Consider the following 18,589-nt stretch of genomic DNA (forward strand, 5'->3'; position numbering starts at 1 on the left):
CTGACAGTTGCTTGCCTGTGAGTTGGGAATACTGTGATGAGTGGTTTGTTTAGTAATGTCAATGGTTATTTTATTCTTTTAGCTTAGCTATAGATGCTTTGTCATCGAATTCAACATTAAAATAATTCACACCCTACTGTACCTTGAAAGTACAACAAAGTCCACTTTTCTTGTTTTGCTATAATAGATATGTTCTGGTAATAAAAAATAAAATGTGGGTTCACGTGATATACATGGCACTCAAAATGCTGTTGTTACAACCACGTCAGTGATTTGTGATGTGCCAAACAGCAGTGTGAAGTGATGACAGTGACATTCAGTGTGTGTTGCAACCACACTCAACTCTGCTGTTGTTCAAGAAAGCAGCTGCAGTCCTCACTTCAGCAGCACATATACTAAAAAACTGGAATGGTACAGAGATCAGCATGGTCCCTGCGCAAGGATGACACGCAAATTCATGAAGCGTTCCATATTAAAAACAAAAAGCAGCAGCAGCAGATATGTAAACAAATGAGCATGCTATGTTCCAATCAAACTTTATGAACTCTGAAACTCTTAATTTCATACAATTCTTTTTAATTTTTAAAACTGATACATAATAGATGCCATACAATTTTCACATGTCACAAAATGTTCTCTTATTTTTCAACCAATGGAAAATGTAAGAACATTATTAGGCCACAGGCCATATGAAAACAGGTGGTGGGCCAGATTTGGCCTGCAGGATGTAGTTTGCCTGCCCTGTTCTAAATAATTCCATTTTTTATTACTTTTATGGTGATAGTTAATCGGCAGTAAAGGAGTAGTTATGTAAAGGACAACTATAAAGTGGTGTTAGTAACTTCTTAGTCAGTACTCAATCACCCTGCCTTCAAAAGTGATTTTCCCTGAGAGAAAATATTTATTCATTTTTAATAAAAATTAGATATGTTATAAAATAATTGTATATTCTAATTTAGATAATAGGGAATGTGTTTGGTAGACTTAAAGTTTAATTGGTAATCCTCAATTTATAAAATAAGGCAAAGTATAAGGGTTCAATAGTAAAAACTGAACACTAAAATTTTATTAAATAATACACATTATATTTCACTACATGTAAGTCTGGTAGGGAGATGGAGAAAACATTTCCAATTAAGTGTTTGAAGCAATTTGTGTTTTTTCGTCTGAAAAGGCTTCAGCTGTCCTCTGCCGTTTAAGAGGTGGATCTTCATGATTCTCTGTAACAAATCCAGAAAACCTATTTTAGGTAAGATATTAGCAGTTGAAAATACTCTTTAAAAAACAAACAATATAGGCATTTTTAATCTAGTCAACTTAGACATGAAATAACATTCTTGCAGATTTACTATTTTAATGAAATAGCCTTCTGTTAAGACTGAACTAACAGAGTAGCTTTGTATTAGACTGAACTAATACTGCATTAAAATTTGTAAAACTGGGAGAACTAGTCACAATTGAACAGTAAGGTTTACATCTAATTTCCCAGAAACTGCTCACCTGGATTTTTGGTCTGGTTCTTGTAGAGTACAGCAGCAGGAATCTGAAAGGTGATGCACAGCATTTCCTTGTTTGGGGCCACATTTCTTACCAGGTGAACTGAACTGCATGCCTCCAGAGAAATGCCTAACACAGCTCCAGCCCTTTGCCGAACATCCTTAGCAGGGTTAGCATCTTTGGAAAAGCTGTAACAGTGCACTATGGGAAGGAACTCATTGCTGCATGGCTGTCCATCTAAAAGCCATTTGAAAGCACTAAGAAACTCTATAGCTTTTGCTGGCAAGTTCATGACAATGTGCACAGAGGGTTTTCTTTCTTTTGACAGACTCAGCAGCTGTATTAACTCTTCTTTGACTGGTCCTTGGAGGAAGTCTTTCCCATCCAAGTTGAAGATTTTCACTTTTTGGTCCACTTTATTTAATTTACAGTTGTGCAACAGCCATTTATGAGATTCAGGATTGAGATCATTGGCAAATACAGTGCAGTTTTTCTTTGCTACTGGAATGGCAAAGGGCCCAACCCCAGCAAAAACATCAAATAGGACATCCCCAGCCTTGAGAAGCTCTGTGATACGGCTGTGTTCTGTAGACAGACGGGGATTCCAATAGACTTTTGAAAAATCAAATTCATAGGTATACTTGTTTTCTCGAACCTGAAAAAAGGTGTTATGCTTTTGGTTAATCTCCTTGGTCCTAAATCCTAACCATTGATATTGGATAGGTGTGTAAACACACAGGCAAACACATACACATTTAAATTTACTACTGTAAGAGCCAAACAACAGTGCCTTTATAGGCATTTTAATTAGATTCCTGGTGTTTATGCTATTCCTAGGGCCAGTTAATATACTGCATTAGACTTCTTCGTGAGAAAAAGTCATCTCTTTAAAGGCAAGTGGCTCTCTATCTCAATCCTATAGGGCCATGGCCATAAAGTAGTTACCATATCACATGAGGAATTTTTCAGACAGGCCAATTAACTGGCTTAATTATACTCTTATGTCACCAGATAGACAAGACCTAAAATTTTGAAACAACATACTACCCATATCTTCATGGTGGGTAGCCAAGTTGCAGACAGTACTTCTATGCAGTAAACAAGCTTCCCTCCTTATTTAGTTTTGTGTTTGTAAAAGGGAGCCATGGTAAATGTGTCACTGAATTTTGAGGTATTTTAGTATGTTTTCAGACAGCTACTTGAACTTTGCAAATTTTATGTCTATAAATTAGAGTCAGTGTATAGAATGAATCATTCCCAGATTCTCTTTCCCAAATTTGGGTTTTCGTGGGTAAACTAAATATATACAGTGAAGCTAATTCTTGAACAAAAGACTTTTTAACATTTCTTTTGGGTTTATTGTAGTAGACACCTTATAAAACAGAAAATAAAACTTAAGTTACAGTCATGGAGTATGACCTCAGCCATCATCTTAAACTCATTAATATGTGGATGAAGAACCAAGGCCAGAAAGTTCCTAAGTTCTATAAATCTAATAGATACATCTTCCATCTTTTGCTTTCCAGGACCTTAATTCCCAATTTGTATGTATTTTTTTTTTCCTCCTCCCAACCATATCAGATGCTTCTGGCCAAATTATTAAGATTACAGAGGTGGAAATGTTTCTGCAGATTTCTGCCAACTAAAAGTCTTTCTGGGTATAACCTAGAAGATTTAAATATATTTCGAGAACTATTTGATACATACTGTTCTATAACTTGCTTTTTATCACTTATATTGCTTTCTGGGAATTGTCCATTGTCAACCTATCAATGGACAACTTATTTTAACAAATATGCAGCTAAAAAAACTTTAGTGATGGAAATATTCCATCGTATCACTGTATGAGAATTTAACCAATTCTGCTGAAAAGGCTTTATCAATGTTATTCCATCAATAGCATATATAAGTGATCACATTCTCACATACTCATCAACACTGGCTGTTATAAGTATTTTAAATCTTTGTCATCTATTCTGATTCTAAACATTATATTGATATACATCTTACTTGGAGATAATAAAATATACCTTTGTCATCATGTTCTGCTCTCCAGATAGCACTTCCATATGGAAATTACGGTACATATTGTCAATATTATTTATTTTATTTACTGCTGAGGTGATTCCTGGATTTTTGTCAATCATAACCTGGCCTAAAAGAAAAAATGAAAATCCATAAACTGCCTATTGGTTGCAAAATAAAAGCTAAAATTGTTAATATGAAACAGAAATGAGTTGTATTTCTTTTGGTTGATAGGTTGATAAAGAGTGCACCTACTGTGTGTAATGTGGCATGCAATTTAAAAAATTCAACAGATGACTAAAGTTAATGTCTGACAGTCGCCAATACACACACACACAAAATGTTGGGTACATTTTTAAAGAAAACATTTTGAGGAGTTTGGGTCTACCTAATGTTTTTTCCATGTTTCACTGAATCTTTTCAAATGAGCCAATAAACAAGGAACCAAAAAGGTAGATCACAGGGAATTGGGAAAGAATGGAAAGAGATGTAAAGAACCCTGGCAACAAATGGACTCAGAAAACAGTAAAACATCTGCCGGTTCCAGTGGCCTCAAGCCAAATGTCTGTTTTACTGTGGCTTTGGAACAAATGCCCCCACTTTAGAAATACATGCCAGCAAAACAATGTTTCCTCAAAAAAAAAAAAAAAGCAGATTCTTTAGAGTCCTATCTAAATTAAATGTTCATTTACTTCAGAGCAGAAAAGCTACAGAACTGGCATACTCATGGCCTTTTGATGAATCTATTTTTTTAGTTAGCACTTTAAAAAACTTATAAAAATCTATATGCTATTTCATTGCCTAACTTGACTTGTAAATCAGCACACAGTACCCAATTATACAATATCCTGAAATACAACCAGCATTTGTCCAATTTCTGAAAATCAGATACTTGTTTTTTAATATAATATCAATAAACAAATTAATCATTGTTCTTACCGTGTCTGCTTCATGTATCTGAACTCAACTTTTAAGGTATGGAATTTAGTTTGAAATGAGGAATGAAATTTATAAATTTTTAAAAACTAATCTGAAGGTCTATAGTAAAAGCTTTAAAATTACTACTGTATGAAAATGTTTCACTTTTAATATATGAGTGCCTCTATGAAAGAAAGCTTATAAAATGGGAATGCCAGAGGAATGTTTGAGTTAGGGTAGGCAGTGCCTCATAGGAAAGCCTAGACTTGATATTTGTACCCAGTCACAATTACAAGGATCTGTTTAAGTATTTATGTTACCACTATCCATTATTACTCCATTCATCAATAAAAACAAAAGAAATGTGTAACAGGACAGTATGGTGCTTGACATATTGTAGAGGCTCAATTGGTTGAATCAATGAAAGCATAAGTAAACATCTTGCACTTTTGACTATAAAGTACCCAAATTTATGAAACCTAGTATTTAACATAGCCCTGAAGGCCTAACAAGTCTTGTGTACCAAAAAGATCTCTCCTCAATGTAGCTGCCAAAGCATGTGATTCAAGTTTAATCTACACTGATGTACTGGTGTACACAAAAGCCTGGACCAATATTTGGAACCTGCTATGATTCTAAAGAAGATATTCCAAAATGGCCCTTAAAAGAGGGTATATAGCTCAAGATCTAGCTTAAAGTTAACATGACAAAATGTTCTGCCTCTGTAACTTGGTGTTAAAAAAAATAATTTTTAAAGCTAAAATTAACAATTTGCAAATTCCCTTCAAATACATGAATATTACTATGACACACGTACCAATTAACTGTTTGAAAGGCAGTTGATGATCTCGAAGGTTCAGGTGTGCAATATGTCCAACTCTGCTAAATCCTGAAGTTACATCTTGACCTTCAGGAAGCACAGCTCTCAAGATTTCTTCTGACTTAAAGTTTTCATATGTTAGTTCCAAATTATATTTAGAGATCTGTGGACTGACATTAAGCTGCTCTAAAACACTGAGTTCTGCTTTTTCAAAGGAATCATGAGTAAATATTTTATAGGGATCCAACAAGATTAGTCTACTTTCTTTATCTTCTGGATCTTCAATCACACGTTTTATGCCTGGGCGCTGCAACGCTGCCCTTCTTAGGGATCGCATCAATCTACTGACTATTTCTTTCCTCACTTTAAGCACTGGAATGTTGACTGTCTTTTTAAAAGCTGTTCTATCAAGTTTTGTCATGCCTCGGACATCAGAGGGTGGTGAAAACAATTCAGAGTCTCTCTCATGTGTTTCTATTTCTGGCATGGTTGAGAATCTTTTTCTTTGACCCAGTAAGAAAATACCAGGTGATTCCGAAAGCGTCTGTGTCAGGGATGTCCAAGCTAGTGGAATCAACGATTTTGATTCAGTTATGCTATGGCGTTCCAGTTTCAGAAGTCTTCTTGAGAATCCAAATGGCCTCCATAAGATCCTTAAAAAATAAAAAAAAATTCACACACGACAGCTTTTGAGAATAAAAATCTAAATTCTACTATCTCAAATAACCTGCTAAATGCTGTCAAAACGTTTGGTGGTGTGTGGGAAGTATACTATCTTTTCCAGAACAGGATGACTTTTTCAGGAAGTCATATTAATGGTAGATAATAGTGGTATATATTAAATTTACACTTTCAATCCACTGCTGCCAGTTCAGAGGGCTTAGTGATCCATCAGCCATACTCAATGATCCTCTTCACCCACAATTTTCTAGATAATACATTTGGGATTGGAAGGCTGAAATATGAGTTAAATGGTCATCTGTAAATGAAATAGTCATTATACACGACCATTACTAGTGGCGATATTTATTAGGATAGTTTCATGGGTGCTTATTGTGTCAGATGCTGCGCTAAATGCTTTATGTACATTATCAATCTTGGGAGGTGTGCAGTACTGCACCCTCATTTTGTAAATGAGTAAACGAAAGCTCAGAAGTAAGGTAACCCATCCAAAGTCTCCCAACTGGTTAGTGGCTAAGCATGGATTAAAACCTAGTTTTGGCTGACTTCGGTGCTTGTGTTCTTAATATATCGCTCTGTTGTTTGTTTTGGATGCTTTACTGCCACGTGTCCTGCCTTTAACTAGAGGCTTCTGTATTTGAGGACGAGAGCTTTGCTGAGTGTTATATGCATAGTATCAGTTATTCACTGTCTTCTAAAATACCAAAGAATTTTGTAAAAAAAAATACTTGTAAGGGGAAAGGGCCGTGTCCCAGAATCCTGTAAAGCAACGAAGTCTTTCACCGTCAGAGATCAAATTAGGTCCAAATGGGTGACCCTGGATAAATTACTATGAGTCTCGGTTTTCCCATCAGTAAAATGTGTCGAAAGGCTTTTGAAACATTCCTTACTATCCAGTACCTCGAATCTAAGCTCAGCACCTAGGCGGGTGGGTGACCTCACGATGTTTTTGTGCCCTGGCAGCACGAGGCGGAAAGCAGCCCTGGGCGGGCTGGTACCTCCCCTGGACCATTAGCCTCTAACGAGGCCGCCACCTTACCAAAGCACCATTCCAATTCCCCAAGTCGCTCTGCAGCTGGATCCACGAGCCGACTCCCCACCTCCGGCTCCGGTACCGATCGGATGTGGGTCGCCAGTGGATGAGTTGGTCTTCTATGACATCATCACTGTTCGCCGCGGAGAGGGCGAGCGTCATCAGATCACGTCCACTCGCTACTCTCCTTCCCGGCCCTGGTGAAGTACGGAACGCCGGAAGGGCCGTGCTCAAAGCTCCGCCTCTGGCGCGACCGACTACCGGAGCGCAGGGCAGAGGTAAAGGCTCGCAGATGGACCTGGTAGTCAGCTGGAGAGCAGCATGGAGGCGTCCTGGGGGAGCGTCAACGCTGAGCGGGGCTGGTATGTCTCTGCCCAGCAGCCTGAAGAAGCGGAGGCCGAAGAGTTGAGTCCGTTGCTAAGCAACGTAAGTGAACTCTGTTCGCTTCCTGGCGCTGACACCCGCCGACTTCCCTCAAGTGCCTGCCAAATAAGACCCAGAAAAGGAGGACCGCACCGGGAAGGGAGAGATGCTGGAGCCTGAACCCTGGGGGATGGGGCCCGAAAGCAGCCGCCGAGATTCAGATGAGATTGGCGCAGTTATGAATGTGATAGCAGCATAGCATACTCTAGAAAGAAAAGATGAAAAGCGTCGGGTGGAAGAGATGCAGCGTTTAGTGCATGATGGGATGAGCGGCCCTAGGATTATGTACTCACTGCTGTTAGTATCTTTGTCACCTTATTTTCTCCACCAGTCTCGTGAGGTCTTTGCAAGAGTCACAGGATTTTCCTTTTCCGACTTAGTCATGGAGGGAGGGAGAGTAATAAGCATTTTAATACAGAAATTCTTAGCGGCAGAATGGAAGTGGCTTGATAGTAAGGGTATAGCACGTTCCTGACCCTAAAGCCTGTGCAGTGGGCACTCCGCTTTTTAACTCGAGTCCTAGGCACTGTTCTCAGGACTTTATTCCCAATGCTATTTGTGGGGAGGGGGATGTTTTCAGGGATACCGCCAGAACAACGTGAATTGCTTCTATTTATAATATTGTCGTTGCAAGGTATTCCTGACCATCCTTCCAGTTTGGTAGAACTGATTCATTAGATATATAAGTAGAGATTAGTTGTGCAGTCCGAGAAATTGAGGAGGAACAACTGTCCACGGCAGTCCCAGGTTGACTCAGCAATTCTTTAGTAATCACATGAGTTGAGGCCATATCCCTCCTCTCCCTCCCCACCCCATTCCTGTCCTATCTTCATTTCTTGCAGTCACAAGGTTAGTCATGGCCCTTCCTGAACCCTGCCTGTCTTGTGTACTGGTGGAAACCCTAGATTCCTGGAGCTGCACTAGTGGGAGGTGGGAAGGAAAGGAAAGGAAACTAGTGTTGGTTAAGCAACTAATATGTCATACAAAGCCTGGTGGTTTGCAGCTTTTTTCCATAATCTTTCATTTATGGAATTTCTTCACGAAATTTTAACTTCACCATCCAAACATTTAACATTACTAAATTTGTGTGCTTACAGGAACTTCACAGACAGCGATCCCCGGGTGTTTCATTTGGTTTATCAGTGTTTAATTTGATGAATGCCATCATGGGAAGTGGCATCCTTGGCTTAGCTTTTATTATGGCTAATACTGGTATCCTTGGATTTAGGTGAGTCTTCATATTTTACCATCACATTTTTTTTCCATTTTGATAATATACTGAGAAACAGAGAGAGAGAGAGGTATTCCAGAAGCTGCTATTATCCAATTTCTAATTAAGTTATTTCTGGGGTTTTAGCATTTTTCTTGCTATTCTTGTTGCTAGTCTGTACCTTGGAGGGATACCACATAGCTTCTTAAATACAAAAGTGTGACTAGTTTTTAAAAACGGGAAATTGATCCACATTTCATTTATAATGAAATATGCCACTTAAGAGTAGCATATTCATTGTGTCTCCTTGGCCAAAGTGAATCAAAGCCATGCAGATTAACTTCCAAATAGCAGTTTTGTGAGTGCAAATACAACACATAATCTTTTCATTCCTCGCTCTCTCTTTGTATTGTTAAGTAGCCTTATTTCACTTTCTGAGGCCAGGCGTGTGTTTTGTGCCTGTTCTTTTTTATGTTTCAGAACTTGGCTTGTAGGCCAATTTGCCCAAAATAGAAGACAATCCTGGATATTCTGTGCTCTCATAGTACTTTGTATATTCATTTTGTTATTATAATTGTTACAATGATATGTTTGAAGATTAATAGTCCCACTTAACTGAAATCCATTATAACTGGAGGTCAAGGCAGGCGGATCACTGGAGCCCAGGAGTTTGAGACCAACCTGGGCAAGATGGTGAAACCCCATCTCTGCCAAAAATACAAAAGTTAGTTTAGTGTGGTGGAGTGTGCCTGTAGTTCCTAGCTACTTGGGAGGATTGCTTGAACCTGAGAGGTTGAGGCTGCAGCGAGCCATGATCGGGCCACTGCACTCCAGCCTGGGTGACAGAGGGAGATCCTGTCTAAAAAATTAAAAAAATAGAAAAAATCCTTTGTAACTGGACCTTATCCTTAGCATCTAGCACCACAAGGCTAATAGAATGAATGAATGACAAGTTGGCTTTGTTTGTCAGTAGAAGCAGATCTATTTACTAGAAACTTTAAAATGCCTAGAGAGTCTCTTTTAGGTTTATTTCCTGCTTTTATTCCAAATTTTTTGATAAGCAAAGCAACTTTTAAGTAACCCACCTTGCTTTTATTATGGAATGTATTCAAAAACTTTCATTATTTTTAAAATTAAAAACTATATGTGACACCTTAAGCAAGACATAGAGGACTTGTTTTTGGTTCTCTTTGAAAAATCATAATTTATGCACCAGGGTTTACATGCAATATATACTGCTGAATGTGTGCCCACCTAGTCATATCAACCATCATTTTTGGTGATGCTAAACTCTTATTTTGTGAAGTTCCTGATGTCAGTTTAATGACATGTGTACTTTTACCTCTCAATTTTGTTATTTATTAACAAGTATTAACTGGACCATAGAGAGAAAATTTCTTCAATGACCGGGGCAGTTCATTGGGGATAGCTGTATAGAAGCTTGTCCTGCCGGTGTGAATAGGAAAAAATCTGAGTTTTTTCTTTCACACTGTTGGTGAGAGGACCTCAATCATTACATTGTTTGCACATTTTTCAAATTGCATCATTAGAGGTATGTTAACTACATTGGTTTAGTTTGGTTTGGAGAGTGTGTGTGTTTAATAGATGCTAGAAAATACAGTCTAAATAAATCTTAAATACACCTTAATAAGGTGAAGGTGTGATAAGGAGGTCCACATCACTGGAAGTAGAGAGGGGAAGGGAAAAAGAGAAGACAATGAGATTACATAAGTAAAACTTCTACTTAGACTCAAAATAAGAAGAAAACCAGTCATAAAAGGGAAATATTACAATATTATTTAATGGCTGATTCAGCAGTCAGCAGACAATAATGCAAAATGTGGAAGTTTGCTTGTATTTTAAATAAGTTTGGTTTTTATTTCTTTTTTGATTTCAAAATCAGTATATTTTCATTTAAATAAAATGTGGTAAATACAAAAAAGTAGAAAAGTATCTTCTTAATTTCCTAAATGAACATAATTCAACTACTCAGAGATAGTTCCTGTGAATATTTGACTGTTAAGAAATTTGTTTTGTAAAAAAGACAAACTTTTGGGAGGATTTGACCAGGTGTTCTTTTATGTTGTAGCTTCTTGCTGCTGACAGTTGCTCTCCTGGCTTCTTACTCAGTCCATCTTCTGCTTAGTATGTGTATTCAGACAGGTAAGTAAAAATATTATGCTGCTTCATTTAATAAAGCAGTCCCTTGAGTTTGTATCTACATATAGAATTGGATGTCTCAAATCTAATGTCCAGTGAGCATACATTTTTATTAGATGGGGTGATCAGAATGGAGAATTTGAAAAAACCAGATATACAGACCCAATACTGTGGGAGAATATCCAAGCACAGGGTGGGAAGAGGTAACTAGCATTTTTGCCTGCTTTCCTCCACAGCGCATAACCTAATTTTCTGGAGTAGAGTAGATTATGGGAGGATCTAAAAGGTGTTCAAAGGATCCAAACCTTATGCTTATGGGGAAATCATTTTCTCAAGGAGAGAACACATTCCCAGAGCTACTGCTGCCTTCCCTGCCCCCATCTACCTGCTAGTCAGAGGTAGGGATGGCAGAATTAGGATTGTAGGAAGTAAGGTCACAAAGCTTTAATTTATTTAGATGCATTTTGTATTTTTAATTGCAAGTCTAGAATAGGGTAGTTTCTTCCTAAGAGAAATAAGTATGTGCAGTTAATTCAATGTATTTGTGTCTATTTTTTTTTCCATTTGGAATTTTATTATGCAGTTCAGTCATGTATTGAATAAGTTCTTTTAGGATCCAGCAAATAAAAGTATATGAATTATAGAAGTGCTTTTGTAAGGTTTTCCTTTTGTCATTAACAGATATTCTGTGTTCGTCAGTCCTGGTCTTTTTATCTGTCTAGTCTCTTTTATCTTTGGATTAGGTCAGCTTTGATGCAAAAATCATGGGTTTAATTCTTAAATGGATGAATTCATTTTGCTCTATCTGGCCTTGTGATTTTCAGATTTTAAGAAGAAAAGTAGATACACAAAATAGATAAAAATGGATTTCTTTATTCATTTAGTATTTCTATAAAGAATACCTGATTCTGCATAATTTATAAGTAAAAGAGGTTTATTTTGCTCATAGTTCTACAGACTCTGCAAGAAGCATGGCCCTTATGAGGGGCTTCTCTGCTCCATCTGCATCTAGTAAGGGGCTCAGGCTGCTTTCATTCATTGTGGAAGGTGAAGGGGAGCCAGGATGTGCAGAGATCACAGGGCAAGAGAGGAAGCCAGAGAGGAGGGGCATGCCCAGTTCTTTTTAACAACCAGCTCTCATGAAACTAATGAAAGTAAAAACTCACTCATTACCCCAAGTAAGGCACCAAGCCATTCATGAGGGATCTGGCCTCAGGGCCCAAACACCTCCCCTTTGGCCCTACCTCCAACACTGGGGATCTGATTTCAACATGAGATTTGGAGGGGTCTGACAAACCAAACTATAGCAGTGAGGCTATTCTGTGCTGAAACAGGTGAGAGAAGCCCAGTGATGTTTCTTAAGAATTTTAAGGCTCTTCAGAATAATTCTGAAACCACTGCTCTACTTTGTTTTCCTAAAGCCTGTCCATCATCAGAAACACCCTTAGATCTCTTTATGCACAGAGAGTTCTAAGCCTCAGGGATTCTAATTTCAAAAATCTGAGGTGAGACTCAAGAATATGTTTTTAACAAGGCAAAACCAGTTTAGGATCCATAGTTTATAGCTCTAACTTGTACCAGTGGTTTGGCCATCCAATGCCAGATATGTTTTTAACAAGTCCTCCAGGTGATTCTTATGCAAATCTAGTTTAGGATTCATAGTTTATAGCCACAACTTCTAACAGTGTTTTGGCCATCCAGTGCATGCCTCTGCTCTCAAGGGGCTTGGGTGAATGTGCAGACAGATAAAAATACTAGGAAACAGTACAAATATTAATCCTAAAGTGACAGGTTGTTCATAAAAGCATCCTGAATTTAGGAATACTAGCTTTTGATAAATATATTTGTAAATCCTGCTGAAACTTGAATTTTAATTGCATGTATTGAAATTTTGTTACATGTGAAAAAAATTTTACTTAATTATGATACTTTAACATCTTGGTAGATTCTTTTAATTCATTCTATTAAAAGATTAATACTTTAGTCAACTACGTGGCAATTGTGTCTTTCAAGCTTCATTTTAAAACTTCATTTTAGTTTTAATTAAAGTAAAATGTTTTATTAATTTCAGTTATGTGGGAGTAGTATTCAGTGTGTGGAGATTTCTAAGTAATGTTAATTTTTTACTCCTTCAGTTCACATGTATTTAACTTTAAGATTCTGATACTGTGTTTGTTCTTTTCTGTAACTCTGGGGCATATGAAGTGAATATGTCTGTTTCTCTTTCTTTTCTCTTTTTCTTTGATTTCTGTAGCCTACTTGGGCCCATGAACTAACTACTTCATGGTTCTGCCTGCACATTGACGCACCTGTCTTCCGTTGATTGAATTCCTTCAATCTTTCTAAAATTCTCTGTGGAGGTAGGCTTTTCTCTTTTTTTTTCAATACATACATTCATATATAAAGACTAGAGAATAATATGTAACTAACTCTCCCCCAACAGTTTGTTGGTCTATCATAAGAGTAATATGCTCAGATTGAATTCATTGGTAAGAGAAAGAGCTATCATGAGTTTTTATAAATAACTTCTTCATTTATTTGCTGGAGGCAAAGGGTAAAGAGAAATTTTCATCTTTATAAAAGTAAAGGATTTCGGCCGGGCGCGGTGGCTGAAGCCTGTAATCCCAGCACTTTGGGAGGCCGAGGTGGGTGGATCACGAGGTCAGGAGATCGAGACCATCCTGGCTAACATGATGAAACCCCGTCTCTACTAAAAATACAAAAAACTAGCCGGGCGTGGTGGCGGGCGCCTGTAGTCCCAGCTACTCGGAGGCTGAGGCGGGAGAATGGCGTGAACCCGGGAGGTGGAGCTTGCAGTGAGCCGATATCGTGCCACTGCACTCCAGCCTGGGCGACAGAGCGAGACTCCGTCTCAAAAAAAAAAAAAAAAGGATTTCTTCACATGAAATTCTACTTTAGATTTTATGGAGAGTTTGGGGTCTATCAGGACTTTTCATGGGAGCTGAGGTGACATATAAAGAACATTATTCTCTTTAGCCTTAGTTTGTCATCTATAAAATGGCAGTGATAACACTTCCCTCTTGGAATTGTTCTGAGAATGAAATAAAATAATGTATATGAAATGTCAAGTCCTTGGCAAATGAGTTGTCACTGGGGCAAAAATCTCTAAAGATTGCAGGGTGTTGTACACACTGCTATCTCAGAAATAGTTGGTTTGTTGCCATTCTTTTGGAATACTTCTCATGCTCTGGTACTAAACCCACAGCTCTGCTCCACGGGCTTCCATGTCACTGTCAACTGGAGAGAATGAGAGTCCTAGAACTCTGCATACCTCTGGCCAAACCACAACTCCCTAGTCCTTGATCCCTACTACTCACTGCATTGTCACCATTATTTGCCTTGAGACCATTTGGACTATGACATTATACCATTTATCTCAATTTGTGTTAGTCATTTCAAGTATATTAGGTTATATTTCATTTCTCAGACTCATCCCATATGGTTGTCATCTGTTTCTGACCTCATCTTCCACTGCTCTCTAACTCCTGAAACCCTTCCACTGTGCTCTCTGGAACTCACAGTCAATCATCAGCAAAACTCACATGTCTCTAATTCTGTTCTGAACATTTCTGTTTGTTTCTTACTCTATGAGAACCTCCTCTGAGGCTTCCCTATAGTTCTCTCAAGTGGTCAGTCTTTTCTCTTTATGTCTCTCATACTAATCTGAAGATGGTATAGGTGTCCTGTTTGTCCCACATTTCTGCTTCTCAACTGTCTTCCTCTCCCTGAACCCCCCAACTTTTAATCTCATGAATATATACCATCTACAGCTCTCCTTACCGTTGTCATTTATAGACTCCTAGACAGTTTCCTGTCATTTCATGAATGTTTTAGCTAAATTTTAGCTTCTACTTGCCTTTTAGTTTCTTCAGTATTACCCCTGTTATAATTCTGGATGATTTCAATATCCATGTAGCTAATCCTTCTAATGCTTTCAGTTCCTGAACCTCTTCTTCTCTAATGATCATATTCTCTACCTACACTGGCCACTTATTTTTTTCCATGGTCGTACCATTGATCTTGTCACTACCCGAATAGCATTTGTTAGTATCTGCCCATCTGCCACCACCGTCTCCTATGTTTCTAACTCACCCTCTCAAGTACTTCAACTCTGACAGTTTTCACCCCTACCAAGATTTCTATCAATTCATTGATCCTACCGCCTTTGCACTGACCCCCCACACCCATGCTTATTTCCCTCTTTATCCAGTTGAGGTTTTGTAGTATGTTATTTAATCCCTTTCCTATCCCTTGAACCATCATATTTCCTTGGCAAAATTCCAACCATAGTTAAATATAACTCTACCTACTTCACATTTGCACCCATGCATTTGAATGTTCCTGAAGAAAAGCATAACCATGCAGACTGATATCACTATAATTCAATATCTAGTGGGCCTATGATGCTGTTACACAATTCTGGTTCACTTTAGTTCATCACTCCATTCAGCTCATTTATCTACTGTCTAGGAGATTGCTTTTTTATATCTTCTGCTTTCTGTCAAACCTTCGACACTTTTTTCTTTGATTTTACCCATAACTGATATTCTTCACTTTCTGTTTCACTGAAAAAACAGAAGCAGTCATAAAAGAATTTCATAAGCTCTTGCCACCACTTATTTATCTGTGCTCATATACTCTGTTCCTTGGGATGAATTCTTTGTGTTTATATCTAAGGCCTACCCCTCCACTTGTGCTATGATCCCACCTGCTCTTGCCTACATCACTCCAGCCACTTTCTCCCTTCTTTCTTATTTCTTGGTCGTTTTCTACCATTTCCTTCCTATAACTTTACAAATAGACTAGTTTGTCTCATCTTAAAAATCTCTTTGACTTCGCATCTTTTGAATATGCCTCATGTCTTCATGACAGTACTCCTTATAATTGTCTAAACCAGGCCAGGTGTGGTGTCTCATGCCTGTAATCCTAGCACTTCGGGAGGCAGACACAGGAAGATCACTTGAAGTCAGGAGTTTGAGACCAGCCTGGGCAACAGGGCGAAACCCCATCTCTTAAAAAAAAAAAAAAAAAAAAAAAATTTGCATGAGGTGACATGAGCCTGTAGTCCTAGCTACTACTGGGGCAGCTGAGGCAAGAGAATCACTTGAGCCAGGGAGGCAGAGGTTGCAGTGAGCCGAGATCATGCTGTTGCACTTCAGCCTGGGGGATGGGAGTGAAACCCTGCCTCAAAAAAAAAAAAATAATTATCTAAACCAGATGTCTCCAGTTCCTCTCCTCTCACTCCTGTCAGGCTTTTCCACTGAAACTGTTGTACCAGTGACTTCCACATTGCTAAATCCAATGGTCAATTCTCAGTCAGCAGCATGTGACACAACTGATAACTCCTTCCTTTCTGAAAGACGAGTCACGCTCTCCTAGCTCTTCCTGTTTCATTGAACACTCCTTTTCTCTTCTGTTGAATTCTCTTAATCTCCCCATCCTCTAAACATTGGTGTGCCCCTGGGACTATTTCTCTGATCTCTTTTCTTTTATTTTCTTTCTTTTTCTTTTTTTTTTTGAGATAGAGTCTCGTTCTGTCACCCAGGCTGGAATGCAGTGGTGTGATTTTGGCTCACTGTAACCTCCGCCCTGCAGGGTTCAAGTGATTCTCCTGCCTCAGCCATCCAAGCAAGTGGGATTACAGGCATGCACCACCACACCCAGATAATTTTTGTATTTTTAGTAGAGACAGGGTTTTGCCATGTTGGCCAGGCTGGTCTCGAACTTCTGGCCTCAAGTGATCCGCCCACCTTGTCCTCCCAAAGTGCTGGGATTACAGGTGTGAGTGATCTCTTTTCTTTTACACTCGGTCTTGGGCTCATGGTGATTCTGAAATATATATCCCTGACCTGGAACTCTCCCCTGAATTTCAGTCTCATCTCCAGCTGCCTCCGTGACATCTCCACCTGGGTGTCTAACAGCTCAGATTTAGAAAATTCCCCATCTTTATACTACCAATCTACACTTTCTACTGTTCCCATCTAAGTAAATGGTAATGTCTTTCTTTTAATTGCTTAGGCCAAGGATCTTTAAGTTATTCTGTATCTCCCCTTTTTCACCTCATTCTGCATGTTCAATCCATGCCATACTGTTCCCTTCACGTCCAAAAAAAATTTTTTTTGAGATAGTGTCTTGCTCTGTGGCCCAGGCTGAAATGCAGTGATGTGACCATAACTCACTGCAGCCTCAACCTCATGCCTCAGCCTCCCGAGTAGCTGGTATCCACAGGCACACATCACCATGCATGTCACCACACCTAGCTAACCTCAGCCTCCTGAGTAGCAGGTACTGCAGGCTATGCACATCACCACACACATCACCACACCTGGCTCATTTTTTAATTTTTTGCAGAGATGGGCTCTTACCACGATGCCTAGGCTGTTTTCCAACACCAGCTCAAGCAATCCTCCTGCCTTGACCTCCCAAAGTGCTTGGGATTACAGGCATGAGCCATCGTGTCTTGCCAAAAAATTAATAATCTGATTTTTTTCTCATTTAATTGCTACCACTCATCTTCAGTTACTATTACCACCATCAAAAGTAATAGCTTATCTTTTTGTTTTTACTTCCACTCTTACTTCCTGCAGTCTATTCTTAACAAAACAACCATGATGATCCTGTTAATGTAAGTTGGGTCATAGCATTCCTTTGCTCAAAATCCTCTAGTTGTTTCCCAGTTCAATCAAAGTAAAAGCAGAAATCATTACAAAGTCCAACACAAGTCTTCTGCCCTTTTTATCTCCTTGATTTATCTTCCAGTACTCCCTCACTTGTTTCAGTCACACTTTTAATTTTCATCTTATGTAACATTTACTTATATAGCACTTAACATCATTTTAAGGACTTTATGAATATTCATTTAATCTTCATAATAATATTACGAAGTAAGTACCAATATTATTTCCATTTTTTGAAATGAGGTAACTGTGGCTCTGAGAGGTTAAAGTAACTTGTCCAAGAGAGGTGAAAGTAACTTCCCAGTTAGGAAGTATAGGAGGCAGGATTCAAACCCACACAGTCTGGCTCTAAAATTGTGCTCAGTATTCCCCAGTTGTGCTGGGTAGTCTCCTGCTTCCATACCTTTGTGCTTTCTGTGCTCTTCTTGGGCGTTTCTTCCCCCAGTTTCCCACATGGCTTTGCTCACTCATCACCTTCAAGGCTTTGACAAATCTTACCTCGTCTGTGAGATCTTTTTATACTATCTCATTTAAAATTACAAGCAGCAATGGTTGATCTACAGTGTCATCAAGGAAAGAGGATCTGCCTTTCTGTTCCGTTATTCTTGTGTGTGCCTTCCCCATCCTTGAGGTCTAGGATGACTTGTGGAGTGCAGACATCGCATCCGTGTCCTAGAGAGCAGAAAGAGAGAAGGGGATGCCTACCAACTGAATCTCACTTAAGACTCTCTCTTCTTGCTGCCAGAACTTAATATGCCCAATGGCCATAATAAATAAATTGCATAGGGACCTAGAAAATGTAGCATTTATTACAGGTGGCAATGAACCCAACTAAAAGTCAGGGTTCTGTTACTCAGGTAGAAGAAGGGAAGAGACAACCAGCAGTCTCTGCCCCACCAGAATTCCATCTTTATCCGTCCTTGTACTTTACTATCTTTGAATAACATTATAAACTTTTATAGCTTAGCTACCAAAAATAGGTTGACGACTCCCATCCGTGCTGCCGAACATATCAGCCACCTCTGATATTGGAGATCTCCATTTAGATGTTGAACTGAGAGAGAATAAATTTCTGTTGTTTTAAGCCATGAAGTTTGTGATAATTTCTTACAGCAGCCCTAGGA

The 18,589-nt window shown here is 38.7% G+C and overlaps 2 protein-coding genes and 1 non-coding gene across 12 annotated transcripts in view; 2 read left to right on the forward strand and 1 right to left on the reverse strand.

Moving 5' to 3' along the window:
- The first annotated feature begins 371 nt into the window (after positions 1–371).
- Positions 372–477, forward strand: LOC123574775 (U6 spliceosomal RNA). The gene has a single exon (XR_006699974.2). It is a non-coding gene; the product is annotated as a U6 spliceosomal RNA (small nuclear RNA).
- A 559-nt stretch (positions 478–1,036) lies between these two features.
- Positions 1,037–7,183, reverse strand: TRMT5 (tRNA methyltransferase 5). Of its 3 annotated transcripts, none has more exons than XM_045396519.3 (5): positions 7,042–7,183; positions 5,258–5,913; positions 3,528–3,652; positions 1,501–2,152; positions 1,037–1,220 (listed from the first exon to the last, which is right to left on the reverse strand). In XM_045396519.3, the coding sequence occupies exons 1-5, from the start codon at positions 7,134–7,136 to the stop codon at positions 1,135–1,137; spliced, it is 1,614 nt and encodes a 537-aa protein (XP_045252454.1). In that variant the 5' UTR covers positions 7,137–7,183; the 3' UTR covers positions 1,037–1,134. The 3 variants fall into 3 exon arrangements, with proteins under 3 accessions (XP_045252454.1, XP_045252453.1, XP_045252455.1); XM_045396518.3 differs by having other exon boundaries at positions 6,981–7,097; XM_045396520.3 differs by lacking the exon at positions 7,042–7,183 and adding an exon at positions 6,862–6,974.
- A 37-nt stretch (positions 7,184–7,220) lies between these two features.
- SLC38A6 (solute carrier family 38 member 6) overlaps positions 7,221–18,589 on the forward strand; it is a 55,373-nt gene continuing 44,004 nt past the window's right edge. For 5 of the 8 annotated variants that reach the window (XR_012415840.1, XM_005561426.5, XM_005561428.5 and 2 more), the window contains exons 1-3: positions 7,221–7,400; positions 8,495–8,625; positions 10,697–10,770. Coding sequence is in view for 5 of the 8 variants with exons in the window: in XM_005561426.5 (XP_005561483.3) it covers positions 7,296–7,400; positions 8,495–8,625; positions 10,697–10,770 (310 nt within the window). In the remaining 3 variants the exon portion in view is untranslated. Of the gene's footprint in view, positions 7,695–8,494; positions 8,626–10,696; positions 10,771–13,021; positions 13,128–18,589 lie in introns of all 8 variants that reach the window. The other 3 variants (XM_073997482.1, XM_073997481.1, XM_005561429.5) reach the window with 3 other exon arrangements.

This window comes from Macaca fascicularis, chromosome 7 (genome assembly GCF_037993035.2).
Source record: "Macaca fascicularis isolate 582-1 chromosome 7, T2T-MFA8v1.1".
NCBI lineage: Eukaryota > Metazoa > Chordata > Mammalia > Primates > Cercopithecidae > Macaca > Macaca fascicularis.

Bases quoted from the DNA above. Each gene is read 5' to 3' on its own strand.
- TRMT5 (XM_045396519.3), bottom strand. From the start codon at position 7,136: ATGACGCTCGCCCTCTCCGCGGCGAACAGTGATGATGTCATAGAAGAC. The intron at 2,153-3,527 runs GTATATTTTATT...ACCTTTTTTCAG, and splicing joins AGCAGAACATGATGACAAAG to GTTCGAGAAAACAAGTATAC. The intron at 1,221-1,500 runs GTGAGCAGTTTC...GATTTGTTACAG, and splicing joins GAACCAGACCAAAAATCCAG to AGAATCATGAAGATCCACCT.